This window comes from Aulostomus chinensis, chromosome 21, assembly GCF_037954235.1.
Source record: "Aulostomus chinensis isolate RoL2024-O1b breed Wild chromosome 21, RoL_Achi_v1.0, whole genome shotgun sequence".
Taxonomy (NCBI): Eukaryota; Metazoa; Chordata; class Actinopteri; order Syngnathiformes; family Aulostomidae; genus Aulostomus; species Aulostomus chinensis.
In genome coordinates, this window is record NC_141340.1 from 13,170,983 (window position 1) to 13,186,103 (window position 15,121).

At 44.0% G+C, this 15,121-nt stretch overlaps 1 protein-coding gene across 3 annotated transcripts in view; it reads right to left on the reverse strand.

The window, feature by feature from the left end:
• Window positions 1-15,121, reverse strand: part of zfhx4 (zinc finger homeobox 4) — an 81,461-nt gene that overhangs the window by 4,389 nt on the left and 61,951 nt on the right. For 2 of the 3 annotated variants that reach the window (XM_086190805.1, XM_086190804.1), the window contains exons 7-11: window positions 14,050-14,148; window positions 7,872-8,005; window positions 6,439-6,639; window positions 6,011-6,131; window positions 502-5,886 (exon numbers count right to left, since the gene is read on the reverse strand). In XM_086190805.1, coding sequence (XP_086046931.1) covers window positions 502-5,886; window positions 6,011-6,131; window positions 6,439-6,639; window positions 7,872-8,005; window positions 14,050-14,148 — 5,940 coding nt within the window. The remainder of the gene's footprint in view (window positions 1-501; window positions 5,887-6,010; window positions 6,132-6,438; window positions 6,640-7,871; window positions 8,006-14,049; window positions 14,149-15,121) is intronic. The other variant, XM_086190806.1, reaches the window with a different exon arrangement.

Sequence of the window (15,121 nt, forward strand, 5' to 3'; positions counted from 1 at the left end):
ATAAATATGGAAATATTCAATATTTAAATATTCAATGCCAAATCATTGTGGAAATTTATATGCATGACAAGATAAAGATATTTCATTTGTCTCTGGTAGTATTTGTGGTTAAGGTTTTGTTATGGATCAAAACTGTCACATGCGCTTTATAGTAACTTCTGTCTGCCAATATATTACAACATAAATATACCTAACCTGCAAGTAGGAGAGGAACAAAACAACGCAAACAAAAGCAATTATAAAGATGGATTTGTTGTAAAAACAAACAAACAAACAAACCAAAAAAAAACTGAATAATCAGTTCAACTCTGATGGTGACATTATGCATGCACTATTTCCCACTATTTTTAATTTTAAAATAGAATTTAAAAAATAGGTCTTTTAGACAAACACCACCAATACAGAATAAACAGTAGAATATAATAGTGCATGATAAAGATCAGTTCATAAAGCTTCTAATCTATTTAACTTTTTTTTTCACTTTTTGTCATACTAACTCACCAGGTGTGTTGGGTGGGAAAACAGGAAGTGATGATGGCCCATTGACTCCAGGAAGAAGCACTGGCGGAAGGCCAGATATCCCTGGGTAGCCTGAAGGCAGGCTAAGGCCATGAAGTGCATTATTGTTGTCCACTGAAGTCTGTTGCTGCTGGCCAGGCAGGCTGAGTCCCTCACCAGCTTTCTTCATGCGGTCCAGCTCTTGCTGGGCCATCAGCTGTCGGACAGTGGTTGGTGCTAGGTAGTCCTTTTCTCTATCCACCTGGTTTCCCAGGGTTTCTTGCACTTTGGTGATGTGCTGTTTGGAAAAGATGTGGTCTCGGATGGACATCCGGGCAGTGTACTTTACACCACACAAAGTACACTCAGGCCTTGGCCCCTCTGGCGAGCCTTGACTTATCATGAATGGCTTTCCAATGTTTATCTTGAATTTCTTTTCCTTTGCTCTGGCATTCTGGAACCACACCTGGACCACACGCTTGGGGAGTCCAATTTCATTGCCAAGCATCTCACACTCTTGCATTGTAGGAGTGCGGTAGTCACTAAAACAGGCTTTGAGGACTTTAAGTTGCAGGTTACTCATCTGAGTCCTGAATCGTTTGTGGCCTGGCCTATCCCCAGTGCTGTTGCCTTTGCCAGACTGAGACTTGCTAAAGGGGTTACCTGCCCCAAATGGACTGGGGGAACTGGGGTCAGCTAGGCTTGATGATTCACTCTTGTCATTGATTTCATCCATTTCGTCATCTCTGGAGCTATAGTAAGAGTCACAGTCTTTCCCTGTGAAACTGAGGGCAGGACTCACCATGCTGAATTGGAATCTCTCATTGCCACCTTCAGAATTTGGCACCATCCCGCCCTTGTTATCACTCAGCTTTTCACCTCCATTGGCTGTGAAGCTCTCAACCTCATTGTTATTGCCCTCATCTCCAGTTGTAGCATCACTTATGGCTGTATTAATCGACGATGTCTCATCAAAGTCCATCTTGCTGAGATCATAAGATGATGCTTCTGCTGAATTAACATTTGGCCCTTCGGATTCATCACAGTTTTCAGCTTTTAATGATGAAGGGCTTAAGAAGTTTTTTACCTGCGCCTCAGATGGTTTGACTGGAGTTGATGATGCAGCAGGCAATTCATACTCATTTGGCTCAGTCTTGGTAGGCAGCTGTGAGAAGTCAAAGAAATTATACTTTGGGCTTTCGCCCCTTTCATTGTCTTGATTCATCATTGGGCTTGGTGGCAAACTAAAGCCTGCCTGCTTAGCCTCATGCCAGTGTCTGGATCGTATGTGACTATCTAGAGCAGACTTAGCTTTGAACAGTGCTCTGCAAAAAGGACATTTTTTGTGGGACTGGGAGGGCCCTATAGCCCTAAACTGCCCCTTTCTCTCTCTAGCTCGAGTGTTTTGGAACCAAACTTGTACAACTCTCTTTTTCAGGCCAACCTCTCGTGCAATGTGATCCAACATCTTCCTTGTTGGGTTAGAATCAAGAAGGTATTTGTCATAGAGAATCTCAAGTTGTTCTGGTGTGATGGTGGTTCTCAAGCGTTTATCTCTGTGTTGCTCTTCACTGCTATTTCCTCCATCTTTATCATTAGTGCTTTCATCCTTATCATCCAGTTTTCTCTTCACTGACCCTGACCCTGGAGCAGAGGTCAAACCAGAGCTACCCTGAGAGGGAATTTGGGAGAGGCCTCCAGATAACAGCTGGCTGGCCATTAGAGGGTTGTTTGGGTCAAATATCATGTAGGGCATGTCAATGGGTCTTTCAAGAAACTGTGAATGAAGGAATTGGTTTTGAGCAGCCAAGAAATGCATATGCTGGTGTTCCTGCCATAGTTCCACTGTGGGGAATGCAATCTTACACTGGTCACATTGATACTGAAGCATCTGGTGGGGGAGGCTGTTTGTGAGTGTGGACAGGGCCAGGGAGAGTGGACTTGAGGGCACTGCAGCTGCCTGTGGCTGGGAATGGGGTCTTGACATTTGGGGCTGTGGCGCTTTCTGAGGAGGTGGCTGAGGTGTGCAAGCCTTAGATGGTCTGGGTTCTGGTACTGACTTGACCACTGGGGAAGGGGCAGTTTCAGTTTGTTTAGGTTCAGTTTCAGGGGCCAAGTCTGGTTTGGGGGAGGTTTTTCCCATGCTGGTACGGGGAGAAGCCATTATAGGGGAGCTTGATCCAGAGCTTGTGGCAGTTCCGTAGGACTGTTTGGGTTGCTCTGATGTTTTGGATACAACATGCTCATAAGAATCTATGTAGTCTTCGCAGAGGTTTTCCTCATTACCTTCCTCATCTTCATCTTTGTAACACTGCTTTTTCTGGTGAGTGATAAGGTCAAAGATGCGCGGGAACACAATGTTGCACTTTTTACACTGGTACTGCATGTTGTTGGTTCTGATGTATCTCTCATTGGTCAGTTCTTTTTTCTCACTGTCTTTACAATCTGCCTGGTTCTCGTAACTCTTCCGAGCTTTCTGACGTGCATTTTGGAACCAGACCACAATGACTCGGGTTGGCAGGTTGAGTACAGTGGAGAGCTGCTCAATTTCATCATCCTTTGGATAAGCATTTGTGTCGAAGAAATCTTGAAGCACCCTCAACTGGTAATCAGTGAATCTGGTCCTGGAGGACCTCTTGTTGATGGCTGAGTCAGTTCTGTATTCATGTAAGCTGATCTGGGGCTCCATCCGAATATCATCCAATGTAGTAATCGGAGGAATATTAAAATTGTATGGAGAGTCTTTACTTCGCTGCCTCTCTTTGAAGAGAGTGTTACGGAACCAGTGCTTTATGACCTTTTGGGGCAAGCCAGATTTTTCTGACATCTCCTGAATTTGCTCTTCATTGGGAGAATTGTTGATGTCAAAGTTGGCGCGGAGGATTTTAAGCTGATCATCAGTGATGCGGGTGCGTGGTCGCTTAAACTGGGACTGACGGAGGAAGTTTGGATCAAGGCCCAATTGTTGCTGGCAGAGCTGTGTAAGGTCAGAGGAAAGCGAGTCCATAGTGGGCAGCTGGAGTGCCAGCTGAGGGGGTAAGCCTGGGTGCTGGACAGACTGCATCATTAGAGGTGGGAAGAGGGGCAGATCCAAAGGAACAGGAAGCTGCACTTGTGGGGGTGCAGGAGGGGCAGCAGGTGGTGGTGGAGGGGGTGGTGGCTGTGGTGGTGGTGCTTGGTGAGATGGTGGGTGTGATGTTTGATGGGAGACAGGGACTGGGGAAGGTGTTGGTGTTTGGGGCTTGGGCATTGATGCAGAAGCAGGCTGAGGTGCTGTCACTTGGGTGGGAGCAGGAGGCGGTGGAGGAGGAGGAGGAGGAGGTGGTGGTGGTGGTGGAGTCTCAGGGGAAGCAGGGTTTATTGGGTAGAGTTTGTCATAGGCTTCTCTGTATTGCTGGGCAAATTTTTCAAGCTCCACATATGGAAAAAACTGACTGTGCACATGTTCCTGATGGCTTTTGAGAATAAGCATATTGGAGAAGAGCTTTCCACACATGCCACACTCAAGCTTGTCAGTGTTCATTTCCACTTGTTCAATTCCATCTTTATTTTTCTTTTGGTTTTTCTGTCTGTTTTCATTGTACTGGATGACCAGTTCAAAACCAAAATTCTCTAGCAATGCTTTGGCTGCATTACCTCTAGCTCCTGACACAATACGTGGAGGGGGAATCAATGGCTCTGGGAACTTTGACTTTTTAGGTTCTTTATTGTCTTTTGTTCCATCACCTAATACATCACCTCCATTCTCCATCTTTGCTCTGTTTTCTTGTTTTTCAAGGTGGTCCTCAGCCTCTCTTGACATCTGGATTTCTGAAGCTGACCCACTGCTGGATTCCATTTTGGGTTTGTGGTTATGCAGTTGCTGGTTCTTCTGCTGCTGAATCTGTGACTGTGTCTGAGAGGCCTGTTGCTGTTGTTGCTGCTGAGCCTGTTGCTGGGCCTGTTGCAGCTGGTGCTGCTGTTGCATCTGCTGCTTCATGTCTTCTAGGAATGATCCAGTAAGACCAGGCATGCCAAAAGCTGCTGCTGAGTGCAGAGCAAGCTCAGGGCTAAGACTGAACTCTGCCCCTGGGATATAGAAGGGGAAGAGGAACTGTGGCTGTTGAAATTGCAACAATGCTTCTGGCGTCATTGGAAAATGTGGAAAGAAAGCTGGGTTAAGGAATTGAGGCTGGAAGAAGGCAGCCTGTTGTTGGAGTTCATGTTGAAGCTGCATTTGCAGTTGAGCTGAGGACTGTGCTGACTGGTGGCTGCTTGCCTGTGCTGAAACGTGGTCAGTAGTTGTGGTTTGTTTTGTGTTGCTGCTGCTGTTAGCTTCTTTTGGTTCCACAGTATTTTCCTTGTTAGTAGAGGGTGTTCCACTTCTAGCAGTGTCTGAGTTGTTGCTGTTCCCTTGTATGCTTGGAGCGGGGCTTTTTGCCATTACTGGACCACTAGTGCCAGTGTTACTGCTGCTGCTGCTCATTTCAGTTTTGGCTGTTCTGGCTTTAGTCTGGTGGAGTACTGACCTCATGTGAATTTCAAGTGTTGAGCTTTGACTGTAGGCAACATTGCAAATACTGCATTTGAATGGTTTGTTGTCAATACTGTTGCCTGTTTCTTGTGGTACTGGACTTGATGCCTCTTGAAGGACTTTCTTCAACTTATGCAGATGGGAAACTGAATTATAGTGGACTAGAAGGATATTCTTCTGAGTGAAGGACTCCTTACATACTGTGCATTTGTAAGGCCGAGAAGGGTCCAAAAATTTCTCCATTGTAAAGTTGGGCCCTTTCCTAAATGGTAGGGTCCGTTTTGGTTCGGCTCCCATGTCATCTAGCAGAGAGCTGCTGTCACTTCCTGTTGGACTGGGCCTCTCTTCCTGGTCCATTTCATCATCTTTGTCTAAGTCATGTTCAAAGGCCTGAGCTTCTTCCAAAGCCCTGGCTTCACTCTCAGTTATATCTCCGTTGAGCGGGAGATTTCCAATGAGTTGCTGCACCTCAGCTTCACTAAGTTCAGGGTGTCCATTTTCCAAATGCTTCCTGAGGGCCAGGAATGTCCTGAAGCTGCGCTGGCAAAGGCTGCACATAGTAGCTGCTCTGATGGCATGGTACTGGGAATGTATCTGAAGCTTCTGCATTGTCTTGAAGGCCAGGCTGCAGTGGTTGCAGCGATATTTGTAGACATGACGATCAGATACTGAGAGCTGCTGTTGCTGCTGCTGGAGCCTCTGGAGCTCACTGAGATGGTCCTGTAGGGTATCAGGGGACTTGCTGTCATGTCCTAACCCACTTGCTCTCTTCCAGTCTGGAGCTTCTGAAGCCTCCTTTGGGGGCTTGAGTTCCTCTCCTTGCAAGTCCAGTTCAGTCTTTTCATTACAGCTCAGCTGATCTTTTGAGGTGTTTCCTATAACGTAGACAGTAAAAGCGGAAACAGTCAGTTACATCAACAGAAGACTTATGCATCGATGGATTTCAATTGAACTCTCACTTGGACAAGAAATACCAGTGAAGTACTACATTCTGTTTACCTTGGGACTTTCCTGACCCATCAGTAAGAGAGGTAGAGGAATCCATTACAGACAGTCCTTTGTCTTGTCCAGTTTGGGGATGCATGATGTTATTTGATGCTGTTGTGTCAGGTCCGACAACCTAGAAAGACCAAAGCAAATTTTCATTATTGTTGAAATATAATGATATGACAACCATCAACTCCAATATTTATTTTTATACTTAAACACATGATTCATGTTTTATAAGAATTTTGCTGAAAGCGATTATCCTAAACTGTAATGGAGACAGCTTTATCATTGAAAATGACACACATAAATTTTTATGCATCGTGTTAACTAACAGTACAACTGGGTATCATATTCTGCAATGACATTAAACCCTTATGTTAAACATTCCAATCACATGACTCATATAAATATTAATAATCACTGATTTTTTTACATACTGTGAGAATCAACTTCTCCACGCAGTCGGGTGCCACGCTGTGAAGGTGGGTGAGATGCAGCTGCAGGTGAATCTTGTTGCTAAGGACATCCTGGCACAGCGGGCAGCGGATCACTGGCTGCATGGAATGCTGTGACATCACGTGAAGCTGCATACGGTTGGCATCTTTACTGCTGTAGTTGCAATATGGACACTGCTGAACCTGAAAAACACAAGACAATATATTAGGTAGTTGGTTGGGAGGAGAAATCCTTCAAATTGCAGCCATGAAAACATAAATGCTCTGAGAGAGAGATGCTCTCTCTAATTTCATTGTATGCTTCTATGTACAATGATAATTAAGTCTATTCTATCAATTTTGGATTACAGAGCTATTAGCATAGCTGACTGTCCAGTGCCTACTCACTGTTAAGCACAAACAAAGGTTCACACATCTTCTGCATTGCTGGGGGTGTAAATAATTACGCCACTGCAAAATTACACAGGATTTTAAACAAGTATTTCCAAAGCTTTTCTGCACTGTCCACTCACCGCTCCCTACATTCACCTCTCCATACCTTAACACAGAAAATGTAGATCAACCATGTTTCATGTAATTCACTTAAGTCCCTCAACTCATGCAATTTTATTAGCAGAAAACATGGCTGGCCAGAATTTTTAATCAGGAGATTACAGATGACAAAGGTGTGTACTCTTCCAAGCTACGCCTTGCCCTCATTACAGGGAGTACTCTGAACATAGCAGCCTCCCCACCACCTGTCTTAATAGAATCCATTTCTGAAATGACAAAGTCTTTCCTCCTTACGGGCCCAGAACCAGACGAGCTAATACTTCATAATCTAATTTAAAAACACATATAATTTAAAGAGATGCAAAAAGGGGGAATGAAGCAGGGAGGGAGGCATAAGGCCAGTGGAGGTATTCCACTTAAGAACATAAAGACTGGCCTACTGTGCTTGATACTAAAAAGCTCTGTCAGGGAGGGAATGGTGGGCTGTGTTTAACCCTTTGATAGAAAGCTGGCGCCAGCAATTGCTAAATGCTTAGCTTTGCATTTCTGCTTTCTACAGATCATGAGTATCTTCCCATTAGCTCATACACGGTGACAGTGAAGGTTAGATTTCATTAGGGCTTATGAAGGAGAACCAGCCTCATTACCTATTAGTGTACTATACCTTTCCTCCGACAACATATCCAAACATGAATATGACTTGCAAGGTGCCCACTCTAAATAGATGCACATAAAACTTAATAACCCACTGCTGTATTTTATTTGGAGGGGTCAAAACAGTAACCAATTCCACGGTCACCCTCAGAGCCCCTCAAACACATCAGAAATCAGCTACAAACGCCCCCTGAGCTTCAGCAGCAGGATGGTTCTGCTCATGCAGCACAAAAGAAACATTTTTCTTTTAGAATTCTATAAAGCTTTACCTGCTCACTGGTGGTGGTCTTCCCCTCAGCAGACTTTGGCCTTTTGGGTGGGCTTTCAATTTGACGATCAGGCAGGAGTGAATGTTTAGCCATCACGTTCAGTCCGGCAATGTCTTTGGATGTGGCATTCACTTCTGGAATAGAGAGAAAGTATAAATCAATAAAAAAATTTTTTTTTAAAACATATCAGAAATATTCATATTTGTATAGCACAGATATATTCATAATGCCTCTCAGATTGAAATAGATGGCTTCTCATTGAAAATATAAGAGATGCTAAAATGACTATGTTCGCTTGTTTAAATTAATGTTTGTTAGAGTGGGTGCGGGAGCAGAGGTCATCCTACACACACACACACACACACACACACACACACACATATGTATGTTAATTTGTAAAACATAGGAGTTGAAAGAGAGTAGGAGGTCTCATCCTATTCCATAGGTCAGACATGTTTACTGCTTGAACTCCGGCAGAATTAGTTTATAAGATGGTAACATGGCAATTAATACATATATAGTAGAGTAAATAACCTAAACTAATCCGCTGAATTAATATTCAGTGGAACACAGGCGATGATGACAATATAAGCGTGGATACAAGCAAGGGTTGGAGCATTCACATTCAGATAAACTGACGTGTTTCTGCCCTGAGGACATGTGAAATGGAGAAAATTCAGGCAGGCTCATTATCACAGCACGACATACATTAAATGTTATGGTAATATTATACACTTCATTAGTTCATATACATTTCCCCAGTTGCTTCAACTACTTCTCTATCTGTACAAGCTGCTAAATTTTCAGGACTTGGTCACGGCTGGTGGTGCAGTCGGAGCGCTACATGCGTGTGTATTTGTAAGCGTGTGTATGCGTGCGTCTGTGTAGAAGTGTCTGTGCCATTAACAACAGAGCTCAATGTGGGGGAGCTGAGCCTCTGGTTGTATTTAGTAAATGCTGCAGCTGCTGATAAATCTTTCATTAGCCTCATCCTTAGATACAGGTTGTGCAGGCCCCAGCTATACTCTGCCACTGCAATTTAACCACTTGACGCAAAACAAAGACACAGCATCCCCAACTCTCCCTGCCTCCTTCCCTCCCTCCTTCTCTCCCACTGCTCTCTTCCTCCCTCTCTCCCTAAGCCATCATTCCCCTTTCTTGCCTCCCCTCCCCTTGTCTGGTCACTCAAGGCAATATGTGAGCCTCACTCTTTCGAATCAACGCTTCACGCTGGATGCACAAATGGAAAAAAAAGGGAAATCAAAGCACTGATACATGGAGGGGGTGTTGAGCAAAAAAAAAAAAAAAACATTTTGTATTTCATATTATTCTGTGGTTCGTGTTTGTATTGGGTGCATATCAATTCCTCTGGCCCGTTCATGCATTTTAATTCTGTTGCATTAAGTAGGCGTTCCACTTATTTTATTTGTAATCCCCTATATCTGGAGCCTGAAATATTGGCCTGTCAAGGAAAGTGACAAGAGAGAAGGAGGGAGGGAAGAAAAGAAAAGAGAGGGAGAGGGGAAAGAGAGAAAAAAATCACAAGGGCACAATGTGAATTTCCAAGAACATCCGAGAATTGGTCTGCAGCTCAGAATAGCGAGGTAATCTCGTCTTCCACTGCCTGTGATGGACCCTGCAGGGCTTGTGTGTGTGTGCCTTTGTGCGTGTGCGTATTATGACAGGCCTCCCATTGGTCAGATTGGTGCAGCCTGGAAGCACCCATCATATAACCTGACCTTTTCCAAAGCCGGTGCCCCACCTCCCTTATTTGTTATGACCATTTCTAATTTCAACTTTCAATTTTTGCCTCCGTCTTTCACTCCATTTGCAACTAAATTACATCCCGACGGAAAAAAAAAGGAGATGAGGTGATTGTCGGACAAGAGGCCGCAAACACATTTACAATGCGGATGGGGAAGGGTCCACACATCACCATTGATTACTGTCATACTGAATGTGAATGCATGTTTGTGTAATGTGTATGCGCATGTAGATAGGTAGGTGTGTGTGTGTGTGCGCGTGTGAGTTCAGATCTGTCCTTCTGGTTTAGATTTGTCTGTGACCTAGTGCTTTCATCAACACTTATGACACTCAAGCAAAGAAAAGCAGTTGGTTAACCTTGAATGTTGAGAAAGCAGTTCTCTCTCTATGGCCACTTAAGAGATTTAAATGGGAAGCCCTGCAAGTGCATAATGAAGTTGCTTTGAGGCATAGATTTGCATTCAAAATTATAGAGTGTCCTCTGAGGATATAATGACCTGTAGAACAAATAAGCACAATGGAAAGTGCTACTCAAATGTATATTTATGAAATAAATGTACAATATCTGCCTGGAGTTTTGAACCAGCATATTCTTGTCCTCAAAATTGAGCGGAGAGCTCAAATAATTAGAGAGGAATCATCGGGAGTGAGTAGGATAGAGAAGAAGACAGCAGCAAGAGAGTCGGTGCTCGTTTTCCTTTGTTTGGGTGAGTCTGCATCCCACTCTTATTGACTGTGCCCTTTTTCCTCCTCCTCCTTCCTCTTCTTTCCCCTCCCTTCCCACCTTCTCTCCATCCCCTCATCCTTATGTAGGCTTCACCAGCTGCAGCCCAGTGAAGCGGAGGAGCAGAATAAACCTGACACTGCGCGCACCCCCCACCCCCCCACCCCCACCACCGATGACAAATGTCTGCATGCAGCAGGCCCTGGCTTGATTAGATAAATCAAAAGGTGATTTATGACACTCAACCCCTTTTGCATTGCAGGGGGAGAGAGCGGCACACTCACCACCCATCTTTATTTGCAACTGTCAATGGTGTTTAGGGCCGTGTATACACACACTTATATACATGCGAGTGTGTGCTCAAATGAAAAGAAATACAGAGCAGTGGAAGCAGAGCAATGTAGACCCCAAAAGCAGCTCCTTACACCTCAGGATATTTCCCAAATGGTTCCTCGAAAGGCGAAGCTTTTCTCATGGATCTATTTTAAAATCTGCCCTTTTGGGTCAGAAATGCTACGACATTTTGAAAACTGAGCAAAGCAAATGAGATTTCACACAAACAAGCATACCATTGAAACTTTTACATGCTACAAAACAATTAAATTCCATTCCTGACATTTCATTTCATGAAAATAAGAAAAGCCTACAAACTTAGGAGGGCGCAGGCTGGGTGGCGGCAGCTTGGATTTAGTATTCAATTTAGCTGTCCTGAGCCCTGGCAGACTGGCTAAGGTTACGGAGCAGTAAATCTAGGAGGGAGAGCTGGCCAAAATGGGCCGGGGAGGGCCGGCCGGCATGATTTACTGGCCTACTGCTCTGAGGTTACGCATTAGGCTGACCCCCGGTCACCTGATAACATTACAGCAACACACTCTGAACCCCAAACTCCCACTGAAGCACTCAGCAGGCCCAGAGGTAGCCAGAGGGAAGAGAGAGAGAGCGAGAGCGAGAGTGTGAGAGAGAGAGAGAGAGAGTGAGAGAGAGAGAGAGAGTGAGAGAGAGACTACAAAGGAGGGAGAGGAATGGAGCGAGACAGGAAAGGAAAGGCCTGTAACAGCAGCTGTCTTGTAGTTTGTGTGTTATTTTAATGACTAGCCTCCCTCTCTCTCTTCCAGCTCCAGCTGATAAGAGAGATAAATATGAACATGGCCTTGTCACATTTGACAAATCGTCTGAGACGCAAAACAAGCTGTCATTACATAGAAAACACACATGCATGTGCGTAGGAATTGCTGCAGGCTTGCAATTAAACATGCTAATATCTTTAATATATTTTAATCAGATCTTGGAGACAGAAAACAAGCCGAGTTCTCATCTCAAATTTGCAAGATGCATGCAAATAATAATAACAAAATATTCTGAATGTGAACAAGCTAATATGGAATATTTAACATCTGATCTTGTTTACACACCATTCCATTTTGCTTCCCCTTTTTATCTGCACAACTCCAAACTGTACACGATATTAAAATATAATATTTGACTGTTGGAACAATGAGTAATTTCGTTGCTAATTTGAAGCAGGTAGATATCTGTAATTTCCGTAGGCTGCTTGACAGGCTCATTTCCATGCTGGGGCCTTTGTTTAGTCGGTTATTTATAAGAAGTGGGCCCCTGAGCCATAGTGGTGACATGCGCCATCTACACACACAGCACAAAGCTATCTGGAAGTAATCCACATCGGGGACATTTGCATGGAAAATGTAACATGGATTATAATTAATCTAAAGTGACATGGGATTTAAAAAGACAATGTAAATGAGGCAAGGGAAAAAGCCCTTTCTGTCTTTCCTTGCCCTTCCCCCCCCTTATATCTCTCTCTCCTCTTCTCTATCTATCTGCCCCTCTTTGTTTAAAGGATCTTGGTTTTTGGAGATGAAGTGCGCAAACACACTGCTCACTTGGTCACACTGTAATCCCTTCCTTGGAGATCTCCATACGGACACACACATGCACAGATCTGAACATTTCAAGCTTGCCAGAGATTTGGGGCTGAGGAAAGAGATGCTAAATCTTATACTACTTAAAGCTGGAAAAATAGCAGAAACAAGGCCCTGCCTCTGATGATAACCCTAGCATAACAACACACTGACACACCAGGCTCCCTTTTGCATTTTTTTGGGCATTTTAGAAACCTCTTTTAATCCAAAAGCAAGAACAAAACAGAGAAACTCACTCGCAATATTATATTTGGAAGCTACTGACCCTGGGGCAATTCCAAGAAGAAATTATTCACAAATACACATGCAAAAAAAACAACCTCTGCTTTAGCTAATAGATTTCTGATATCAGACAAACTGATAACTCTCACAAGCGCTCTTCATCGCAACCTGGACACTGTCGGTTTGCTTTTTTTTTGCATGTGTGCGGTGGTGTTAAATGACACCGGTGGTAATATGCAGCAGTAAATGCATGGATGGTGGTTCCCCACCAGTCCGTCAGACAGGCCTGTCAGAGAGATAGAGCTGAAAGATAGATGACTAGCTAAACTAATAGGCCCCAGTCTCACTCAGCTCTCCTTCTGCCTCATTGAGCCTCACATTATGGAGCTAGGTATGGCATGCTCGGAAGAGGAGGTGGGGAGGGAGTTTGAGACGGATAGAGGGCAGGAGATGGAAGGTGTCTGCATGTACGGGGTGGAGAGAGGAAGGGGGGGTGAATGGAGGGAAAGAGGAGGACAGACATTAGTAGAGAGAGAAAGAATAAGAGAGAGAACCCCATGCAATGACAGAAAAAAGGAGAGAGAGAGAGAGAGAGAGAGAGAGAGAGAGAGAGAGAGAGAGAGAGAGAGAGAGAGACCCCATGCAATATTCATTCACAGCCATGGATTTCCATCTCATACATAAAAAGACCATATGAATTCTTATTTGGGTAAATCAAATCTAACAAAGCCAGGACTATCCCAACCACAGCCATGCAGCAGAAGCATTATGTGCTCCCTACATCGCCCAAAATAAAAAAGCCACATTGTACGGATTGCTGCTCCTCCCTGATTAAAACACCGCCATTCTTACACGCAAATTAACAGTTGCTTCTTTCCTCTTTCTACCTTGTATTAGCGAGGTAATGCCTAGCGACAGGGTCACAGATTGGACAACAATTAAGGGATGGATTGAGCCAGGAAAAAAAGGAGAGAAAGAAAAATGAAAGGAGGGTGCAAGGAAAAAAAACTAATTTAAGGGTTGTAGGGATGCAATATTAGAAAAACATATACACAGCCCCCCCCCCCCCATCTAATCCTGAGCTTATGAAAAATTAATATGTCATCGGAGAGGGCACAAGAACGAGAAAAGATTAATGCAAGGCGCTTATAAATTACAAGCACGCAAACTGATTTGATTAAAAAATAATCTGGGGCCTGGACATTGCCTGGTAATATCCACAACACTCAACTTATCCCTCTCTCTTTCTCTCTGTTTTTCTCTTTCCTTCTTTCTCACTCTCCCCCCACCGCTCTCTTTTTCTCTTTTTGTCAGATGGAAACGATTAAAGCGGGTCACATGGAGGCTAGTCAGCAGCATTCACATGTTACACACACATGTTTAAACCTTATCGGAGAACGAGTGAGATGAACGATAACTTTGGAGGGAAGGGAAGCTTACAGCTCAGAGGTGTTGTTTGTGCCAGTGTGTGTGTGTGTGTGTGTGTGTGTGTGTGTGTGTGTGTGTGTGTGTGTGTGTGTGTACTCACGGTCAGTTCTTCTGCTGTCAGTCAAGTCTCGGTCAGTGAGGTTGAGTCCAGGCCCAGAGGAAGAGCGAGGAGGTCTCTCACCATCCTCAGCGGTTTCTTCTGAAAATGCACAGGAAAAAAAACACTACATTACCCATAATGCTCTCTGAAAACTCTCCAGGGGACCAAAACTACCAGAGGAAACTCCAATAAAAAGCCTGACATTTAGACATTAGAGACTTGCGTGCATGTGTAATGTTAATCATCCTCCCAAAAACGTTTTCACACAGCGGTCAAGGTTCCTCTACTGTTCAGTGTATCTCATCAGAAAATAATGCTTCTGGAGAATCGAACACATGTTCCCTTGAAAATAGCTCTGGCATGCCACTTCTAGTGGCTGAAACATAATACATCCATGGCCCGAAAGACGGATATTGTGTGACAAGAAAATATGTCCCACAGGGAAGCTGTTTTAGTCATTTTGGTTGCCTCTTCTTCAGAAGTGACTTCAGCATTTAAAGAAAAGCTTTAATTATGCTTACTTTTTGGTTTCCTTTGAAAGATTCTAAACTTTGAAACTTTGTTAAGGTTAGAAAATTAGAAATGGCACTATTAATAGAAAATAATTGTAGAAAAGGAATAATTAACTAAAAACTGTTTGAGACATTAAAAAACAAAAGTGCATGTGGAGAGTTTGTAGATGGCCACTACTTTACTGTTTGTATATATTGTGCCTACCTAAAATAAGTGCACGTATGCAGTGCGGTGCAGTGCGCGCGCACGCACACACACGCACACACACACACACACACACACACACACACACACACACACACACACAAACACAAACCCAGAGACACATGCACATACAGCTCAGTACTATTAGCAGATTAGCCTACCCATCTCTGAGAGTTCAGCCCCTTGTTTGATAATTCTGTGTATCTGCAGTGTTCTGCCAGTGGATTAAAGTGTGTGTGTGAGAGTGTGAGTGTACGTGCATTGTGTGTATGTGTGAGTGTACAAGTGTGTATGTGTGTATATGTGTCGCCAGCACAAGCTAACACTAATCCTAGCCGAGCCCCAGCGCTCCCTT